Raw genomic sequence first — 21,506 nt, 5'->3', positions numbered from 1 at the left:
GGCTGTGGGAGTCACTGCTTTATCCAATGATTTCTGCCCCAAAAGCCCACTAATTTAAAATCCCATATAACTGAGGTTACAAAATTGAAGGAGGTGGGATGCAGTCCCCAGAATCACAATGGCATGATGCCAGTTTCAGGATCAGGGCTGGAGCTGTGTGTCCATCACCAATGTGAGAGCAAAAATAAACCTAGACACAAAACAGGTCTTCCTCTGTCTTAGCAGAGTAGCTCCGATGGTCAGGACCAGCAAGAGGTATGCACATCACGTAAGAGAAGTAATTAACAAAAACACACCTTTGGCAGATTTTCAGTAGGTTTCTCTAAGTGGAAAGAGTTTTACAAGTTCTCAGTGACCTAAAAAGGGGTAAAGTGGTAATGCCTGTGCAATGCTGGCAAAGGTACTGCTCCCACAGGGCAAATTGGGCTTAAAGAAGCCTCATCAGCCTCAAGCCCAGCTAACAATTATGAGGTGGCATAAAAGAAAACAACCAGTACAAATATGAGATGTGCTTACACTCTTCAAGTGATCTTTACCAATTGGGAACCAGCTACTATGGTGATGAAATCAAAGCCACATTAGTGACTTTGACAGTATAATCATGCACAAAGCATTTCTAGTCAAGACAGGGGCTTAATGACTCCTTTCCCATTTTCTGAATGAAACGCTGTTTTCTGTACATTGTCTGCCGTTTACCTGATGGGAGGTGGGGGGTAGAGTGAGAAAGAACACAGCAAAATAAAAGAGCAATAACCTCTTTACTTTTTAACATTTCAGAGCATAAAAATAACTCATTGTTCTATCCTAAAAAAACCTTACTAGGTCCAATAGCAATAACAAAAGCCCCAGTAACACATTTCCTGCCAGTTAATGAGCATCAAGGTTAAGGGCCTTTGGCTTTCCCTCAGCCCCCTGTCTCTTTTAACCAGTCATTAATTGCTGAGAAATGCCTTCTGTATCCGTCACCATCACTTAAACAGATATTTAGTTTACTGTCTCTGTCAGTCTGCAAAATTAAGGTCTCATGGCAATGGGCTCCAAGATTCTGCTGCCAAAATGCATGGCAATATATGGCATAACCTGCCTCTACATTCTACCCACAAGCCAAAACATCCTGCTTGGTTTGCTGTTCTACCACTTATTGCCTCAAAAATTCATCCCAGGCAAGTTTCTTCAAAAGGTCAGAAAACCAGGAAAATTAATCACAGAATCTTAAGGGTTGGAAGGGACCTTGAAAGATCATCTAACCCAACCTGCCAGAGCAGGACCACCTAGAGTAGGTCACACAGGAACTCATCCAGGATGGTTTTGAATGGGGCTTAATAAAATAAGGGAGGAGTTGTGAGCTCAGCAGAAGAAGTCAGGAATGACAGCAAGGCAAAAAAAAAGTCCTGATGTTACCAGTAAAAGGCCATAAGTTACCAAGAAAAGTGACAGTTACTGTTGCTCTGCGAAGCAATAACTTGTCAGCAAAAATCCATACCCCAATGGGTGAGGAAATCAAATATAGCAGCAGTGCTAAAATCTCCCAGCAGAGAAGACTGAAGATATAGCTTTCTTTGCCAGCTGCATGGAGACTGGAAAATTTGCTGGCACATTTCGGTTCAACATGGTTTCCCATTATATAGGCAGTAATATGTTCCTATTACGTGTACAGTATAGCATTAGCACCTCTCTTAGAAGAACAGCAGCACCACTTTTAAGTGGTATTTCTAATTACTTTTACTATAAACACTCCTTTGTGACCAAAAGGGCAGAGTACATAACATAAATAGATTAATTAAGCACCACATTTCCATAGCATTCAACCTTGCCCGAACCTGATGTTGCTACAAAGGGCAATAAAGTCAGGATTTCAAGGTAAACAGAAGCATTTCTTAGTGAAGCTGGAAAAAAATCCTCAGTAATGCATCAAAACCCCCAGCTATACTTGGTGGTGGTTTACTTTAACTGGATTTGCTTTGAGGTGAAAGAAAACAGGATCACAGCCTGTCACTCCATCTCCTCTGAGGGGTAATAACTCTCAACTCCTGCTAAGAGCTGGAATTGCTGGAACTGGATCTGAAGCGCTTGCTGGACTCCAGGTTGCGGCTCAGATTCAAAGTCCCCTGGAAGCAATGGGTGTATCTGAGGTCACGCTGTGTGCACAGCTGTGGTGCAAACTCCTGGAGCAGGTACCTGCCCCAGGTTTTGCTAGCAGACCTCTGACTAGGGACGTGTTACATAAAGCACTATAGAGATATATGTCGAATGTTAATAAAGATAAAAATATATTTCCAATAAATAAAATTGAATTAATTAGTGGTTTAATCCAATTCCCTAAAAATATTTGACCATGTCAAATGAAAAGAGTGGTCTTATAATTTCTGCTTTTTACATTTTTTAGAATTAAAGAGTAATCAAATGCATGTAGCTTTGCATATAAATCAACCTTGACCTTTTGGTGAACTGTTTTGGTAAAAATAAGCAGTAGTCTGACTGTTCTTTTCTCTAAAAGCCAGAACAGATAGAGCAGAAGAGGATTCAGCACAGTGAAGAACACAGTGCTATAATAATATCAGAAATACATTAATAAGCCCCCACTACTCTGAGCAGTTATTGCTCTTTCTTCTCTAAAACCTTCCAATTTCTAAGACTTCCCCTTTCCTTTCCCCTGAGCCTTGCATCTCAGCATTCTTTTGGATTAGATGTTACAGCCTCCCAAAGCTGGTAATTCAAGGTTACACCTTGAAACTCTTATACAGCCTTTTATTCTAAGGAAGAACTGACTACTAAGAGAGTTATTTTACACTCAGAATCTAAAAAAACCCCAAAATCCCTTCAAAAACCCACCACCCTTAAGATCAATCCGCAGAATCAGCTTTGCACACAATGTAGAGGCAGAGATAGGTGGCTGCTGCTGGATAAATCATATTAAAAAAAAAAAGGAGGCAGCAAAACCCAAACAACTGAACAATGAAAAAAAAAGGAGGAGGGTGGAACATGGCCTGAATTTTTAATTGAGTGCAGGCAGGCTATGGACACAAACAGAAAAGAACAGACCCGTTTTTCCTGTGTTTTTCATCCAAGTCTTGTTTGAAGATTCGTTGTCAAAACCATCAAGCTGCAGCTCTTGATACGCATCTCCAACATGGGCCTGATGGTCTACGATGTCTATGGGAGACTGGTGAGACCCTCCACATTTCTCGCTGGAAGTGACCCAGTGCTCAGGACCATAGGTACCTGTTAAAAAACACCAATGCCAATTAATGTTCTGATGGCTCAGTAGTTCTGCGTAACTCTTAAGTAAGAAGACAAAGAGCTTAAGCTCCCCATGTAAACCCACCACAGTTACACTTTTCCTGTTTGCAAGAGGTTAAGACTTGTAAGCTTCTGAGGAGACTGAAATCCATTAGCTTTGTGCAGTACTCCAACTTTGCCTCTAGCTGTAATGAACAATGGCCTTTTTAAAATGATCACTATTCTATAAAACTATCTGTAGTTCCCAAGTTCCCCTCATGCATATGTTATCAATTAGCATGATGTTACAGGAACTTTCCTGAAACTTCAGCCTCAAAATATTACTATATAGTTTACATCTTCACATGAGACAAATAACGTAAGTTACTCATTTAACTTGAGTTTGTGCAATACTCTGCTTAAATAATACGATCTTTATTGATGATCTAATTTTCTTGGAGGTTTCAAAGCCAGAAAAGAAAAACAAAAAAGACTTAAGGTAAATGTATATTAGTAAATTTGAAGAAAATAACAAAGGAAAAAAAAATACTCTGGATGGGGGAAGTAAACTGGACAATGACCTGCCAGGAAAATACTAAAACTTTATTTCATTGCTCTTCTTATTTGAGTTTTTAATTTTCCTTATTAACAAGTCAAATATTAGCAGTAAATAAAGAAGCTCCAATGACTGACGGGGAGCATCTTGCCCATGTGGCTGTACCTGGGCACATCAGAGCCATCTGTATCACATGAAAGCTAGCCAAAAGCAGACACAGAGATAAATAACCATCACCTTTCCTCCCCTTCACACCCCTCTACTCTCTTTTTTTATTTAAAAAAAATGCAGGGAGCAGTTTGAGGTCTGCAAAGCAATATAACCTTCTCTATTTTGTCAGCCCATCATCACTAGCCACCACTCGAGGTCAGCAAGAAAAGAGCACGCTGGATTACTTTTCGGTGTTGTAACGATTCCTCTACTCTCAAATTGTTTAACTAAATTTCCTGACAGGAATGCGCCAGCACTGTTGTTGGGAGAAGAAAAGCAGCAATGTCCTACACTATGGCAGTGGAGTTGCAAGAAGTAGTATTGCAAACCACCACTAAATCTTGACAGAAGTTGTCTGTCACAGCCCTAACTCACCCTTGCTCATTCTGTGAAGTTCTCCAGCAGGAACAGTCAATAAAAATAATACAGAAAAATAAAAGGTTTCAAGAAAATACCTTGCCACCCCTATCAAATACCAGCTCTTAGATGCACTCTAACACCAGGGACCCTCAGCAGCACACGCAGGAGGATCTCCACTGAATTTCAAATTTGTCTTATGACCTCCCTCTCCAACTCTTAAATTGTATTAACAGAGACTAAGAGATTATCTTCCTATGAGTGCAAACAGTGGTTTAAGCTCCTGAAATAACAGTACGGTTCTTGCAAAGCACCTTGTTGCTCACAGTTCTTGAAGTGCTTTACAGCAGGGATCAGTAACATTATTCTCATATAAAGACATGGAAATTGATGGCCTGAGAAGGGACGCAACTTGCCCAAGCCTATCTACCAAAACCAAGTTACAACCCAGGGTTGAACTCTTCTCCTGAGACCCCTGATGTCATACCTGTATTGTACCTCCGAACTACACAGTCAGCATCTCTGTTCGATAGGCAGACGGCAGTAAATGATGCACCAATATGCATTTAATTACCTTTGCATCTGAGAAGAGTATGTAAATTCAATTAGTGCCATCCAAACCCAGCAGTTCCGAAGGCCAGTTTCTCTGGCCCCTGGGTTTTAATCTGTCTAGTTGTAAAATCCATTCCTCCACATGCTAATGCTGGACACTTAATCAATACCAAGATTTTGTGCTATACTCGTCGCACACAAATGCTGTGCAGTAACCAAAACAACAAGAAGGTGTTTTATTTTCAAATACAATTAGGCAAGACTGCAATATCCTTTAAAAAAAAATCAACTTACATCATCTGCCCAGGTTGATAATCAGTTTCATTTACCTCATGGTTCAGCAAAAGCCACTTGACTTAATTTCCCAATATACCACAAGCAAGCAGAACAGATTAAAAACTCTATATGAGAAACCCAAACATGTTCCACCTAAACACAGGTATTTTTCCTGAATCAGGATGCTCTTAGTACTTTCCTTGCAGTGAATTAATTGGCAACTTAGATTTACTTTTCATGTAACCTTGCACCTACTCCATGAAATTTAGGAATTTCTTTAAGATGCTTAGTACTACACAGAACCGTCAAACCTGCTAGCTCTTTGGTTTTTGGCTTTGGTATAAACATGGGGTGAGCCTTTCAAAAGCAATCTGCTCACAGAGGCTATCACAGTGGTTTCAGCTGTGCATTCAAAAGGAGCTGTGCACTCACGTTTTTCTTTTTTAAGTATTTCAGTGTCAATAGGGAGAGCTTCTTTGTTTATTTAGTAGGTGGATTTATTTTAACAGAGACTGTAGGGTTCCTCCTGTACATCTCGTCACAAAGACTTCTTTAAAAAAAATAAAACCCAACTATAGCCATCTCTCAACCAATTTGCAGTGAAAACTGTCTTGTCAAAATGAATAAGATAAGCCATGAGGGTAAACAAATAAACCACATGTTGAATGAAAACCTCAAGTGACTTAGGTACCTGGACTGACTCTTAGTGAAAATGTAGTTGGCTTGTATAGCTTTATATCATTTTAACAAACATGAAGTCTGCTTTCTTAAATTAATCCAAACAATTTAATTTTTAAGAGAAATACATTTCTTTTTATAAATAAAGTACCTTTGCTTGTTTCTAAATCTATATATTTTTAAAAAAGGCCTAGCAGTATCAGTTCTCTCCATGTGGCAGTATTAGTTTTCAAGCAGAAAATGTTTCTGTACTGGTGCTGAATTATTAAAGAAAAATCTAATGCAATGAAACTCTCTCAGCAATTCAAAATCTCAACTTAGTGCCGGTGCTGTGACTCCAAGTCCTGACATCCCAAATTACAGTCACAAGGCTAAGCTCTGATTTAGAGGTTCAAGACCTGCTAGTTAAAATCAGCACAGGATTTTATAAACAGCTAGGCTTTCCATTAATTTCTTTCACAAGTTTTTGATATGCAAATTATTACATGAAGTGTGACCCACACCATTATGGCAGCAATTCTAGACAGAAATAGAGGCCATGACCCCAACATCTCCCATCCCAGCAGTGCAGGATTTGGGCTGTCCCAGCTTTAACAATTAGCATGGAAAGATGAAGGCTAGGGACTCTGGACTACATGATCTTTATAGGTCCCTTCCAACTCCCACCATTCTAAGGGGGTGAAGAGAAGATTTTTATTTCCGAGTTTGAGACCAAAGTAAATGAATTATATCCCCTACTCAGGAAAAAAAAAAATAAGCTCAACAACTTATAAAATGTAATCAAGAACAGTGCAGTGGGATTCATTTGTTCACTGGGAGTCATCAGAAGGTTCCGGCCTAACTGCCTGCTTTTTTTCCATGGACATTCAAGTGCAGTTTTAATTGAAACTGATCTTCCACTACAGATTTCAAATTAATTCTTCTTCCAAGTGTCTCAAGCTCCAGACATCCTTGCCTTGCAAAAAAACCCTATATCATTAGAGGAGGAAATAGAACACTTTTTCTAAGCTTGCAGGTATTGATTACCTATTCCTTCCATCAAAGCACAATTGCCATTCTGCACTGTATAAATCTCTTCAGTGTTAGACACTTTATAAAGTACTGAGAATTATATCATTAATCACTTGCAGTTACACCTGTCCTGCTTTATTGAATTCTTTGTTTTTTAGAACTTTAAATAAATGCTTTTAAATAAAAACATGACACTAAATAAAGACTCTGTTTCACTTAAACCTAGTTAAAAAAAAGTCCCTTCATTCTGTGTGTGACATTTACCCATCTGAAATCTGAGTCACTTATGGCTATCTAGATTTCATTTTTCCCAACAGTAAGCATCATGGCTTTAATCAAATCAAACCTGGTATGAATTTGAGTTAAGTCTTTTTAAGGGCTGACAACTCGGTTTTCAAAAACCCAAATAAGTTAACAGCCCTCACCTATGTTATGAAACAACATACATTTCCACTGAGATGCTGGGACAGCTTGCAAGCAAAGACATAAACATCAGACAGCCCTGTCCTGGAGATGGAGTATTTGATGCAAGAGCAGAACAGAAGCAGAACAGACTGATAACATTTAGCATATTGAAGTCAGTGTCTTGCCTCCAGGAAATCATGCACTTGGGTCCAACATTTAAGGGCACACATTGGGATAGGAGGGCTGTAGTTCCCTCCACAGATCAATCAAATACATGGCAGCAAGACAAGATGGTAGCTCAGAACTTCTAAGTGATGGGATGGGACTAAAGACAGCAGTGAGGAAAGCTAATCTGGCCACAGTGATCCACTGATCACTGCAGAGAGGAGGCCATCCACTACCAGCTGCCACTGGATGTTTTCTCACCCAACCCCACCATGCAGAGCTACACAGACACTTGTTCCCTGTTGTGGGCTGGTACAAAAGACTGGAGAATCTCTCCACTAAAGCCCCAGGAACTCCAGCCCCACCGAAATCTTGCCCTGCATCCACCTCAGGGAGCTGCAGAGACCATCCATCCCCCTGGGCTGGCAACCCTGCAATCTCATGTTGAATTGCAGCCAGGTCTCTGGGGACTTGACCTTTTCTCTGCTGAAACATGGGGTAAAAGGGCCACTCGCTTCCAAGGCATGAAAGCAGAGCTGGGGTCAGGAACCTCAGCAAAACTGTGGCTTCTTAAACACAATGTTTCAAACAACACAATGTCAGAGATGTCATCACCCATCCATGCCTGAAATCACTTTATGCTTCTTAGATAGATTCTTCATTCTTTTCTCATGCAAAACCTTTCTGTTAATGTCTGCAGTATCTTTAATGGTCTTTTTAATACACAAGCTGCTCTTTAAATAGAATCCAAGATTACTTTTTCTTCTTCTAACTCTACAACCAAAACAATGAGTAGTCTTCATTAATGAAAAACCATTAAAATAATGTATTCTGCCAAAATCTAATTAAAGCTTGCATAAAAACTTCCATCTAAAAAAAAGTCAACTATATTTATTTTTCTTCCACAATCTTTGGTTTAAAGCATCTCATCTTAAAACAACTGGCATTTCCTTGATTTTAAATTGTTTTCCAATTAATGGAAATTAATGGACACAGACTGGTGTGTGACACACATGCCTTTACACAACATCCAAATATAGTTTAACAGACATTAGTAATTTTTGAGTAACATGATTTTTATCACTCATTTACAAGTTAGAAAAGAGGTAGAAATATCAACATTTGTGGAGTTTGCTGGTTTTTTCCTTGTTTTTAATACTTTCATAGAAATTTGACTTTAAATCTCAGGCTTGTCACAGAAAGACCTAATCTATGGAGTTTCATTTTGAGAGCTTTGTTATTTATTATTTCTTGTTTGGTGCTTTGTTGTTTGGGTTTTTTTAATTATCTCAGATAAACCTTTGCCTGTATTTGATGCCTCTTAACTTTTCATTTTTGAATCTAAATTATAGTAATGATTGCAAAGCAACCAAAACCCCTCACTTCTGCCATTAAAGCAAATTAGTTTGGTCACCTCATGGGGACATCCTATGCCATCAGCTTAATATGGAAGATCATTCATTCATGATTATTTGCAAGACAGATATTTCCAGAGTCATAAGAAAAAGGGCACTGCAGAAAGGCTTATATCCCTCATACCTGTCTAACCCTGCTTTGTCCTCACTGTCTCACGTACAGATGGCTCTTGCTGCTCACTTACATGATCAGTTTTGTAATGACATGGAAGCTATCCTCATAAGACATGATCTATACAAGAGGCAGCACGTCCATAGTTCACATAAAGTAGCAAAGGCTCTTTTCTTTATGGGTTGGAAGGATTTGGGTCCAGCTCATCCAAAACTGGGCAAAAGACCTGCTAATCAGTGGCATTTGGTCAAGTTTATTAGTGATGCCAACCAAGGTGGTTGCCTTTAGCACCTACCAGAGGCTGCCTTCCTCATCGAAGCATAAGAAAATTCCAGGCTTCTTAATGGCATAATCAAGCTAGTTATTAAAGATGGATGGAATGAAATAGCATTTTCTCTTCACACAAAAACCTCCCAACCTTTGCTTGCACAGCTCTGGATGGGTAGCTTAACTGGCAGGTAAGAAGCCCTGCAAGTTTTGCATGGACTGGCAGCTATGACTTATCCAATCACCTCAGCATTTAGCTGAGCAACACTGAAGATGTGACTCTGCTTCTGAGTCCCTGTCATCCTTGAACTGCTCAATCACAGGCCCAATCTCAAGAAACATTGAAATGTCACCACCAGTAAACAAAACCAGTTCCCTTTTTCACACGGAGGAAAAAGCAAGGAAGTGATGCCCTTGCTCAGCTACAAAGCAATGAACTTCAATAGCAGGTTGAACTTTCAAACAGGAAAAAAAATCATTTAAGACAATCAAATACCAGTGAAATTCACCACAGAACTGAATACATTTTAAGACTCTTCAAAAATCTGAGTCTGAAGCTTCTCTTTTATGTGGAACAAAAAAAAAAAAAAAAGAAACTGTTATTTGATATCATAAACCAAGAGTTCACCATCACTTTTTGCCATTTAAAAACAACTCTATCAGCAAGTCCAGAAGGCACTGGAGAAGGTGCTTATGCCACGTGAGTTATGACAGGAGGCAAGACACATACTGCAGATCCAGATTGGCTGAAAATTCAGCCTTCCTTCACCCTCTTCACCTTTTCCTCTCAGCTCCAGCTTCCTGCTAGGAAGAAGAAATAAACTGAACCTTGTAGGATGAAGCCTAGACTGCATTTAGATACAGGGCAGAAAAGAATGATTTGAATGACCTATCTCTTGCTGAGTGATTTACCATGAAGCTGCAGGGGTAAAGGTATAAAAATCCCTGAAAGCCTTGATAAAAAAAATCAGTGGCATCTTTCAGGCGCCTTCGTATTGCAGGGAAAGCAACGAGGCTGTTGAATCATTGCATTAGGGGGAAAAGTTGATGAAATTATACTGTCTTGCTCTAAAATGATAGTATACCAAAATCAAAGAGATGAAGGAGGAGTGCCCGCAGTTAGAGTTCACAGTGCTGTTTTGAACAAAGATTTCAGGATTTCCTACCCTGAGGGAAAAGAGCTTTTCATTTTATAATTCTCTGTCATCACTCTGTTTAACATGAGACACTCACGCTTGCAGAAAATTCCAATTACCGCTTGAAAAATGAGACCAAATATCAAGAGCAAGACCCTGAAGAGCTTGCTGAGACCCAAACAGGTCTAAGCATCATCCAGTCTGCAAGTTCAGTACAGCAAAGCGTGTGTAAGACACGTGAGAGTTGTAAACAGCCAAGGGCAGGTTTTTTGGAGAACTGAAAGAAGCTAAAAGAAATTTTCCCCAAGAACAATCTCCGATAAGGGATATCTTAACCGGCAGTTGTTGGAACAAACACAAATACAGGAAGACGGAACAAAAAGGGTTTGGGTTTAGATAACCTTTGAGCAACTGCTAGCAGCAACATCAGAAGCACCAACAACTCCTTTCTGCACCGATGCCACCACACCTAGAGAAATGCCCAGCCACAGGGCTGTAAAAGCAAAGCTAATCTTCAAAATTGATTTTGTCAGTGATACTGTCTCACTGCCAAAACATGGCTGATGCAAAGAAAGGCTTTAAATCACGCTCCTAAAATATGATCTATCCTATAATGTCTGTAGCTTTTAAAGCTGAAGACAGCAAGATGCATGTTCTCTTTAAATGTTCATTTCCATAAACGCTGCAGTTATTGCTGGAATCTTTAATTAAAACTTCTAACTTTCAATTATCTTTGGCAAAATTTCTCTTGTCTATGTTTTCAAAACCTTTGTATTCCTTTAGTATATATATTCGTACATCTGCATTACACATATATTTAAAAACCACTGTGTTTATCCCCCTCATATTTATAAACTTTCTGCATCCTAGCTTTGTTCCTCAAAAAAGTATGAAGCTATCATGAATCTTGTATGAAGTTCCCACTGTACCTACCAACCTGTGAGTGGCACAAATGTACGACAAATATCCAACATCAGGAAACACCAGGACCTTAAGACAAACGTTGAAGGAAGCTCACAATAAAGTGGAAAAAGTGTAATTACTAAAACAAGCTTTTTCAATAAACATTTCAAGTTTCAAGCATTTGTGAGTTGAATAATTTACCACCACACAAAACTAAGTACTAAGTACTATAAAATTGGTGCTAAGTTTAGCTGTGCTGGCGAGATAGTTGGGGCGTCTCAGCTGATAAGCTCTTGATAAACACAACTAATGAGATGTTGAACTTCATAACTCTAATATTTCAACAACATTTTAGATTGAGCACAGAGCACAACAGTATCAGTGAAATCATCATGCAGAACTCACAGACAGGGCGGATAACTTGTGGTATAGAAGGCTCCCGTGAGTGGCAAGTGACTGACACAATATACATCTGATCTACAGCCTCTGCTTTTTATAATTTTCTGCGTTTTTATGAAAAGTATCTGACATCTCACACCATTCATTTCACAGCTGTCTGAGGCCTTCTTAAACTGCTCACCCCTGAGCTGAATATAATAAACGAGGTGATAACTTATAAGGAGAAAACAGGAGATTAATTTATATGAAGATATTGTAAATTAACTTTCTCCTGTTCCTGCACTAGGTGAGTAAAGCTCCATGAAGGCTATGGACAGACATAAAAATAGATTTTTTTTCCTAAATATAATTTTTAGAAGTATAAATCCTAATGGAAATTACTGAATGAAGATGTATTACGAATCAATGCAGTAGCTCGATGGCAGCACTTTGCGTTGCTGGGAGGAAGACATATATTTCAGTAATGAGTGTCTCGGACGGGGCACGGGTGCCTTGGATGGGTCTCTGCGGAAAGGTCTCTCTCTCACTACCCTTTTGTCCTTTACAGGCCAACAGCTATGTAATGATGGACCTTGACAGCAGAAACTTGAACCCATGCAGCCCTCCTTTACCTCTCCTATATCCTAACAACACTGCCTCATCCTCTGCTCTCCAAAGCCATCTCCTTGAGCTGGACAACCCACTAGCGCACCAGAAAGGCGATCAGCCCATGGGACAGAAGAGAAAACAAATGCCAATTCTTCCAAAGAGCAAGGATAAAAGAAGAAATGAGTCTTATATTTCATGGAATTATACAGACAGAGAATGAGCACAAGCACATATAAACACTGATGTAAACCATGGTTTCATCTGTGCTACTCCGAGAAAATACAGCGTGAATAAAGCTCTGAGAAAGTAAAACAGAGGAAACAAGGGGAAGAAACTGGGCAGGAAGCTTTCCCACCCAAGCATTGTCAGATGCAGATGGAGGTCTGGACGCCTTCAAGAAGACTTTGTTGAAAGAAGAGGAAGGAAGAGCCTCTGAATTTGGCCTGGTGCTAATTACAACATCCCTTGCCAATACCCAAAGCGGGCAAAAGTGAAGGAGCCATGCAGACAGCTTGCTGCCCTATGTCTGAGACCTTACCACCAGTTTGTATGCCCCAGCTGAAACCAGGCAGTAGCCTGGGAGTGGCTGCTGAGCCAAAACTGTGGTAGAGAGACTGCAGGCAGCAGAAGCAAAGTAAGAGGAAAATCTGCAAGAACATGCATGGTGGGCTAAGGAACATTGTTATGGGGGCATTTTGTCTTTAAACTAGAGATCTTGGTTTGTTTGAGGGCTTGACTGAGACCCTGCTGAAGGCTCTAAGCTCCCATGCTACTGAACCTGCCCAGCAGCTCAGAGATGAATGCTGAACGACAGTGACAGTAACAAGCCGTGACATTTAAGTCAGGAAATCTCAAATCCCCATCTTGCTTCTCTGTCTCCTTCCCACCACCATGAGCTACACGCTCCATTTCACTCCATTCCCTTAAAAAGGGAGACATTCACCTGCCTCATCAGAGCCTCTGCAAGGATTGCTCAGACTGAGGAGAGCTGCAGAGATAAAAACCGCAGTAACTGTGCAAGGCTCAACTGTCCCACTCTGGACCTTGGTGCCAGGCTGCCTGCAAACACGTTTAGGAAAAACACAGTTTCAATTATTTCTCAAAGTACCGCAGACTTGAATCTTACTACTTCTCACATGTATCCTTAATAGCCTTGATCTCACCAAAGAAACTGCTAACGTAAATGATGCCTCACTGTAACTTAATTATCTCCAATTTAGGTGGGTACAGGAACAGAAAGTACCTTTTCTTGATTCCCATCTGTTCCTCATAACTAACCAAAGGAGCTTTCCCCAGAGCTCTGTTTTTGAAAGCCAGCAGGAAAAAAATAAAAAGGGAGGAAAGAAAAGAGAAAATTCTATATTTTTATTGAATTTTTGCAGAATGCAGGTTAATAAAACATCCACAGAGAACACAGAGCAATATAGCAACAGAATGAAGGAAGGGAGGGCTTGTATTAATAAAGCCTATCCAGAGGCACTGGTCAAGGGAAAGTACTCATGATTTCAAAAGAAATCTGCTACAAAAATATTTTAACTTGTTGCTTTGTCTTAGGTTTAAAATTTATAAAAGACCAGAAGTGTCCTAAGCAGAGGGTGGCTTACAAAACAACATCAGGAAGATAAAAACAACTGTTTGCTGAAACACATACCACCTTCAGCTTTCTAACACCCTTTCTTTGTTGATGCTGACCTGATCCGAAGACAGCCACCATACTAGGACCTTATTATTTAATTAAATCCCAGACACCACTGCAGTTCCCCAAACCACTCATTAAGCCTTGACAAACACTGGCTTTGCTATGCTATTTCCTTTTTAGGTGAAAATCAACTTTTGCCCAACTAAGTTCTTAATGGCATCCCTGTTACAACGGCCTTCGCAATCCAGCTGTCCCTTTCACTAATATGCACCAGTAAAATAGCTCCCGGGAGAGTTTCTGGTAGATCGCCAGCTTTTACTTAACGACACATCGTGAACCTTGCCCTCAACCTCCATTAACATTCAGTCTATGTTTCTACCATTAATTTAAGAGCTTCAGGAGTAGGAATAAACAGTAAGTCACTAAGCAGCCACAGTATCCAGCCTGAGGTGCTCCAGCAGACAGCATCGCTTCTGTAGCTGACAGAGAACACTCACATTTTCCTCCTTTTTGTTCTCTATCTGCCATTTCCAATGTATAATGCTAACACTTTATACTCTTAAGAACTTTGCTTTTCCAATTAGGAAAGTCCAGAGCAGAAAAATCAACCAACCAAACAAACCTACAACTCCCAAACAAATCAAAGTAATGAAAAGGATCTTAAGTACTTAAGGTTGATCTTACTCTGTTGCGTCCTTCCTGCCTGGATTTTAGGTAGATGCGTGTTACTACTGGAGGAGAGCGTGAGCAGCAGCCCCTCTCCTGCCCCGTTGTCCCCTGGCCCTGCAGCTATGCCCAGCAAAGCCCTTTTCCTCTTGCTCACATACCCTGTGGCAGGTAACCTGCAGGCAAACGGCTGAGCAGCTGCTGTGGGGAAAACCAGCTGCTGCAGGGAGCTGGCAGCAATGCGACTGCTGTGATGGATGGAGTTGGGGTGAGTGTGGCAAGAGATTCACTCCCACAGTACCAGTGGTACACATTCAAACACTGAGTTAAACAAAAAAGAAAAAGAGGAGAAAAAAAGGGCTGAGACAAATGTTTTTTCATCTAGCACAGCATGAACATTTCGCTTGGGGATGGTCACCCCAGAGTGCAGCTTGCAAGGTTCAGGCCATAGCTTGTCACTGGGCTGACTTTTCCCCAGGACACTACCCATTCCTTCACCTTCCTGCCTGCATCTCAACCAGCTGGCTGCTCCCTTCAGTGGGAGCATCTCCAGGCACCGCTGCCAAGGGTGCGTGGGAGCGAGGCAGGCGCTTTCACACAGCAGTCTCTGCTCCTCTTCCCCGTGTGAGGAAGGCAGCAGCCAGCTTTGAACATGTTTTCTGTGCTGTTTAGTCACAGCAGCGTTTGGGCAGCCCACGGTGACATATACCATAAAATGGGATCTGGAGTGTATGACTTAACTGTGAAATCTGTAAGATATTGGATCTACAGGGTGTCTGCTGAGCACGACACGATTATCATCATCACCATCATCATCATCATGTCTTTTCACGACAGTCATAATTATTCAGGCTGTTATCCTATCTCACTGGTGCTTTTGAAAAATTGTTTAATATTAGCAAACTCCCACTAAAAACAATGTTTTGGTTGAGGGACTAATCTTCATATCAGTACACAGCCATACCTGGTCTTATCTACATTACCAATTCCCTGCTGATTGAGAGGATTCATTAACAATACAATCTCTGGCGACTGAAATGAAGTCTCATTCTTTGTATCACTGGTGCCTTGCTGTTTGCTTTTCCTTCACAGTATGCACACAAGTAATTAACTTACTATGCTCTGCTAGCTCCTGACACATTACTTGGCATAGAAAAATTCACCAGCAAGTAGTTAAGCATGCAAAATATTTTCAGTCAAACGAACTTCATAACAAAGCACTACTTAAGAGAAATGCATCGTGCTCTGATACAACACTAATACACACCATTACTGCCCACACCAACAGAGGTTTCTCCAGCGGTAAGAAAAAAATAACACACCATTCTTATCACTTTGATCAATATATAGGAAATTTCTTTAGGGTTAAAAACCAGCAAGCAGTAAAGATGTTCACTGAAAGCATAAGCATGGAGATCAACCTGAGTGGCCCTTGTGAAAGTCTGACGTAACAAGGACAGACAGAAGATCCATATGGTATAGAAAAGGGGAAAAATCCCAAGGCAAAGAGGAGATTCACTTCAATGCAGCATTACTGAGTTTACTGATGTCTGGAAGCACAGAAGAACAGTGTATTTTGACTTTCATATCAAATTAAAAGGAGGTAATCTGCTATTTTAAGCACGGAGTGCTTTTAAACCTAGAGTTCAATGACAGTGAAAACTCCCTAAATAAAAACATGTAATTTATTCTATGCCCCATCTGAAAAATTCCGCCCAAGAACATGACTTTTGAAACACACAAGTCATCTCAGTAATGTCATGAGGTAAAACTGGAGTAAAGTTACTCCTGTACTTATCTATCTGTAGGATGAAAGGTTATGGTACAAGTAGATGGTAAATTACTCAGTGCAGCAGCAGTGCGGGGATATTGGACTGACCCCAGAGCAGACTGGAAAATGAAACATGAAAGGCGTTCTTGCCTGAAGTGACAGGACTGGAACTGACTTTGAAAACACCAGGACCTCCCCTTGGGAATACAAAGACACTAGAGTCTTTGCAGCATGCTCTTCTGTTCTGAACAGGCTCTAAACTATGACTTTAATTACCTCAATATTTTCTCAGTGGCCAGACACTGGGAAGTGTGTGATCTTTGTGCCACACTAGTGTACCTTGGCTAATGTCATACAAAACCATGTCACTTGCTCACACCATCCCAGTCCTCCCTTTAAACCAAGTAGTTGAAACTCCAAAATGTACATAAAAACCACTTGGAAAAAAAAGCAGAAGCTTGGCTAGGATACAGACCCATTCACAGTACTATTAATTCCAACTTTGCCCTTTCGTGACAGATCCTTGCTCAGAAGTTCTATGACTGCATTGACCTAAAACACTGGGAATTGTAATCTTCAAGTTTCCTTTCACACAAGGAAAAATCTTTCTGGAGTCCTGGAAAATTAAACTTTTCTTTTGCTTAGTTTTGTCCAGAAGACATTTGTTCCTTTTCCATTCATGTGACACAAGGCACATCATTTTGCCAAACTCAGACTATTGTTTTGACTTGTTCGGTCACAGAAGTTAGTTCCTCATGTTCCATCGCTGCAATTTTTGCTGGTAACAAAAGAAAAAGATCTGCGGAGGACAGAATTCATCGTGATTTGTATATATCATTTTCCTCTATTCTTGCACTGCTTTCAACTTGTCTCATTTAAATATAGCTCCTGTCATACCCATCATTTTCAGTTCACCTGTTATGCAGAACCACACACTCCGGCTCCGACAGAGCAGTCCTCGCCATGGCTGCACAGTTTACGAAGATTCTCTACTGCTGACCTGAAATCCTTCTTGATTTACAAAGTAGATGTTCCTTAAACAGTATTTCATGTTGGACAGACATATTAATGCACAGGGTAGAAACTAGTTTTTGTTACTTCTATTTTTCATCAAATATGAACTACCTCACTTAATAACCATCAGCATCCTTGATAGTTGCTCAGGTCTGTAAACAGTTCACTGTTTACAGTGAAACGTTGTTATATATCTCCCAAAGATTGTTAAAATTTGCAGTGTTCCAGGGGAAGAAACCTCAGGTTTTGTTTGGTTTTCCATGCTTACAGTATTAGTAAAAAGTAACAGATTTTCATGCCAGAAGAAGCAGTTGGATAACACATACTGATATGATGAGCACAAGTCATTATACTTCATAAAGATACCTCTCTACAGAGCCTTAAAAATAGTTTTCACCTCATCCTGAAAGGTAGTCAGCATTGAAGAAATCAAGTCTTGAGAAGTCACAGTGTGGGGTTGATTTTTGTTTTGTTTGTTAAAAGATTCTTTCAATGTTTATTTGCTTTCCAAGCTGAAATCTGGGGCTTACTTCTACTGCCAGCTCAACAGGTTTCCAGTCCAGACCTTTTTTGCCTTCTAGTGGTAGATGGCAAGAGGTCTTCAGGAGACAGTATTTTCCCTTTACAGAGACATACGATTCTCAAAGGACTTATCCACACATTTGCAGAGATTCTTGATTATGCAGTTGGCACTGGATAACTATCCTCCGGGGGGAAGGTCATATGGAGCCCAGAACTGTTGTCCAGTCAGAAGGTCAGTCATGCTAGAAATTCAATGAAAAAACTCAACAGCCCTAATAAGTGCCCTTGGCTACCTTAGGTAGAGGAAGTTCCTTGGATTAAAGATGAGTAAAGGAATCCCATCCCTCTAAAATCACAGATGTCCTCCAAAAGCCTAGATTTCTTCTTCTGGCTCTGTTCCAGACTAAGTACCACTTTCATATATTCACAAAAGCTCTTTTTTTCCTTCAGGTCAGCCCTTAATAGTTTCACCTACAACAAAGCAGATGCCAATTAAGCTCTCTGTGTGGGTGAGATCACTTCCTACTACGCTCAGCAATGCTGTTCCACTGCACTGTTGCACTTGTCTGTACTCCTGTGTTATCTATTATTTCACACTGAAGCCAAGAGCTTTTTGAGGAGTAAACTGGCTTTCTGGTTTTGTTTTGCTCAGAGCAAAATACAAAATAGATTTCCATCCATGACTGGAATTTCTTGCCAGTACAAACTGTAGGAATGTGCTAGAGTGCTGTGAGTATTGTAAGGTAATCGCAGAAGCAGCATTTGGAAACATGGACCAAAAAAGTAATTAAACACTACTGTCCTGATTATAGAGCATGTCTTAGGAAATTTAAGGCCTTTATGTAAGATGTAGTTGGTGTACTTGTCTTGGTCTCATGAGAATGAATTATGTCCAGCTTTTTTAAACTAGAAAGTTTCCAGGCTTTGTGGCTTCAGGGGAAACTGTCTATATACAAAAGAAGGTAGGTTCAGGAGCCAGAAGGCAATCGAGAACCTTAAAATTACTATATTATTTTCAGACTTCCTGATTTGTTTTGGTTGGTCTCATTACTTTTGAGCAATTGATCCTGGGAGTAGCGTTTATTGACAAATATCAAACAGAATCTAATGCCAGGGGAAATAACAAAAGAAACCAAAACCGTCAATACCAATAGCTGGGCTAATACACACACTCCGCACAGGTGCCCAAAGGCAACTTCCCGTCAGTGCTTGGCTCAGAGCCACTTCTGTTGTCTTTATAAGCACAAAGCTGAAGAAAGAGAGTGGTATTTCCTTCAGGATGCCCTTTTTCTAGTTGATACCTACATCCTTCATACTACCTGGCAAGAGAAATGGTCGGCATTCCTTGTAAAATTGAATTTATTGAGATCTTTCCCAGGGCTGTCTTTTTTTTTAATTAATATTTTTAGAAGCACATCTTGCACTCCTGATTATTCTTTGGCTGTGATGTCTCCTGTACAAGCGCCTGCTTTCAGAAACACAACTCGGTGGACACCTTTGGGTAGAGAAGATTATTTTCTGAGGGACAGAAGCTCACACAAATAGTAAGATTTTGTGAGAGTGGTTGCACTATTTTTTTTATGTCTCTGTTTAACTACCAGTGACTGATGCTAGCTGACTTTTACCCATATAATGCACCTTCTGGTCTCACTGGTCTTGTCAGGTTTTCACACTAGCAAAGAAACCCAAGCAGGGCTTATTCAGATGTAAATTCTGGATATAACCACTTATAACTCTGCTAACAGAGAGAAGCTAGTAAATCAGTACTACAAGCTTATTAATTTAGTAGTTACTGAGACGCATCTTATTGATCTTCTTTACTCACATTAAGCCTCCTGAGTTTACCTCACAGCTCCAGTTTATACCTCGATTAAATGTTTCAGAGAAGCCTTGCATTTTATAGTATGCACATCATGTAGCATAATACTCCTGGTATGATGACTTGCAAACTAAGCAGTGGATTTATCACCCTACAGTAGACTCCAGTTTTGCTCACCCAGGGCAGCCAGTACAAACACTCAAGAGCAAAGCTCAGTCTAGAGCTTTGCTGCAAGATGCACGGTGCTAATTCAGCTGACAATGGTCTCATATCCAGCTTTGGTTCGCTTGCATTTGCAACACAACATCACTTAGCTAGTGATTAATTTCCCTTTTCAGCATCCACATGTTTCTGTGAACATTTCTTTTCATAGGCTCTGATTCAGCAAAGTACTTAAGCACAGGCTTTACTGCAAATAGCTGAATAATCCAATGTCTTTTCAGCAAATGTTTAACTTTAATGTGTGAATAGTTCTAGTTCAAGGGCTCCTCATGTCTTGGACACTGAGCACTCACTTAGGTGCTCTATTCATTGCACAGATATAATACTGTTCATGGGCTTCACACTATGCATTTACTTAAGTGCTTTGCCAAACAAGGCCCTAAAGCAAATATGCAACAGTCAGAGTTTATTTAATAATGCTTACACAAATTCAGTTTTAAACTGTCAAGCGTTTTAAAAAGGTAAACTAAACAATCGCAGGATTTACAGCAATTTCTTTCATATCTGTACCTTGATTTAGCATTGCCTACCATTGTGGCAACATAGTTCAATAAAGCATCAGGATTACTTTTCCCTCCACCTATTTTAGGAGATCCATTTGCTCCTTAAACTAAAAAATCACTTCAAAACCTAAAAAAAAAAAAGTATTCTGTGTTAAAATCATCTCCACAGAGGCTTTTCCTCACAGCCCACAAGTCACACAGAGCACTGCCCTTGCATGAGAGCTGCAGGCAGTTCTACATTAGGAAGAGGAAGGGGCCTCTTTGGAGAGATTGCCTCTAGATTTACAGTATCCCCAGCCTCACCAGGCATTTCAGTCTCCAAATCACGATATTTGATTACAAAAATATGACCAGAGTGTTGGGGAAGAGGGTGGGCGGGTGTGCTTTTCATGTAACTTTTATTTTCCTTTTCCAGTCAGAAACATTTGGGACAGACTTTCAAATTCTTCTCCTATAACCACTGCTGCATTTTCACATGGAAGCTGATGAATTTTCCTCTCATTAGAAGACTCCAGCAGCTGTGGCTTTAAGAAAAACATCAAATACTGTGAGACTTAACAATAAAACTACCAGACCTGGCAGTGCTGCCTTACTCCTCTGGGCCATTTCCATTCTTAGTGGCTCCCCACTGAACCAGACAAAGCAGGGCCCCTTACTAGTTTGTTAGCTACTGCTTCAGATGTTTCAAAATACAGTGTTTTAAATTATTAGAAGACATGTCAGAAAAAAAAAAGGGGGGGGGAGGGGGCAGGAGAGAAGGTAGCTGCCAAAAGCACAACTTTCTAAAAAGCCACCTCTCTAAATCTGTTAGATAAAAAGGCAAAGAATGACATTCATACTTTACAGGCATCTGCTCTCAGAGCAGAATGCCTTCCTTGCCTGGTGTTAAATCCCATTGTTTCAGATGAAAGCTCCTGCCCCAGACCTGCAGGTAAAGCAAGTTTATATTCTAAGCTGTTTTAGAATAAGAAAAAAAGTAAACAGAACCAGATGCACCTGAGAAAGGAAAGAAAGAAACAGAAAATGCCTTAAAAGATAAAAGGATTAAACTCTTCTGACCAGTAGCTGTAAAATGTGTACTGAATTCAGACATGTTTTTCC

At 40.2% G+C, this 21,506-nt stretch overlaps 1 protein-coding gene across 1 annotated transcript in view; it reads right to left on the bottom strand.

Annotated features, from left to right (window-relative positions):
• PTPRG (protein tyrosine phosphatase receptor type G) overlaps window positions 1-21,506 on the bottom strand; it is a 407,362-nt gene that overhangs the window by 186,150 nt on the left and 199,706 nt on the right. Inside the window, exon 3 of the mRNA XM_062008042.1 lies at window positions 3,043-3,222. Within this exon, the coding sequence (XP_061864026.1) occupies window positions 3,043-3,222 (180 nt within the window). The remainder of the gene's footprint in view (window positions 1-3,042; window positions 3,223-21,506) is intronic.

Source organism: Colius striatus, chromosome 15 (genome assembly GCF_028858725.1).
Source record: "Colius striatus isolate bColStr4 chromosome 15, bColStr4.1.hap1, whole genome shotgun sequence".
Classification (NCBI taxonomy): domain Eukaryota; kingdom Metazoa; phylum Chordata; class Aves; order Coliiformes; family Coliidae; genus Colius; species Colius striatus.
The sequence above is the reverse complement of the archived record's forward strand: the minus strand, read 5'-3'. Positions and strand labels throughout refer to the sequence as shown.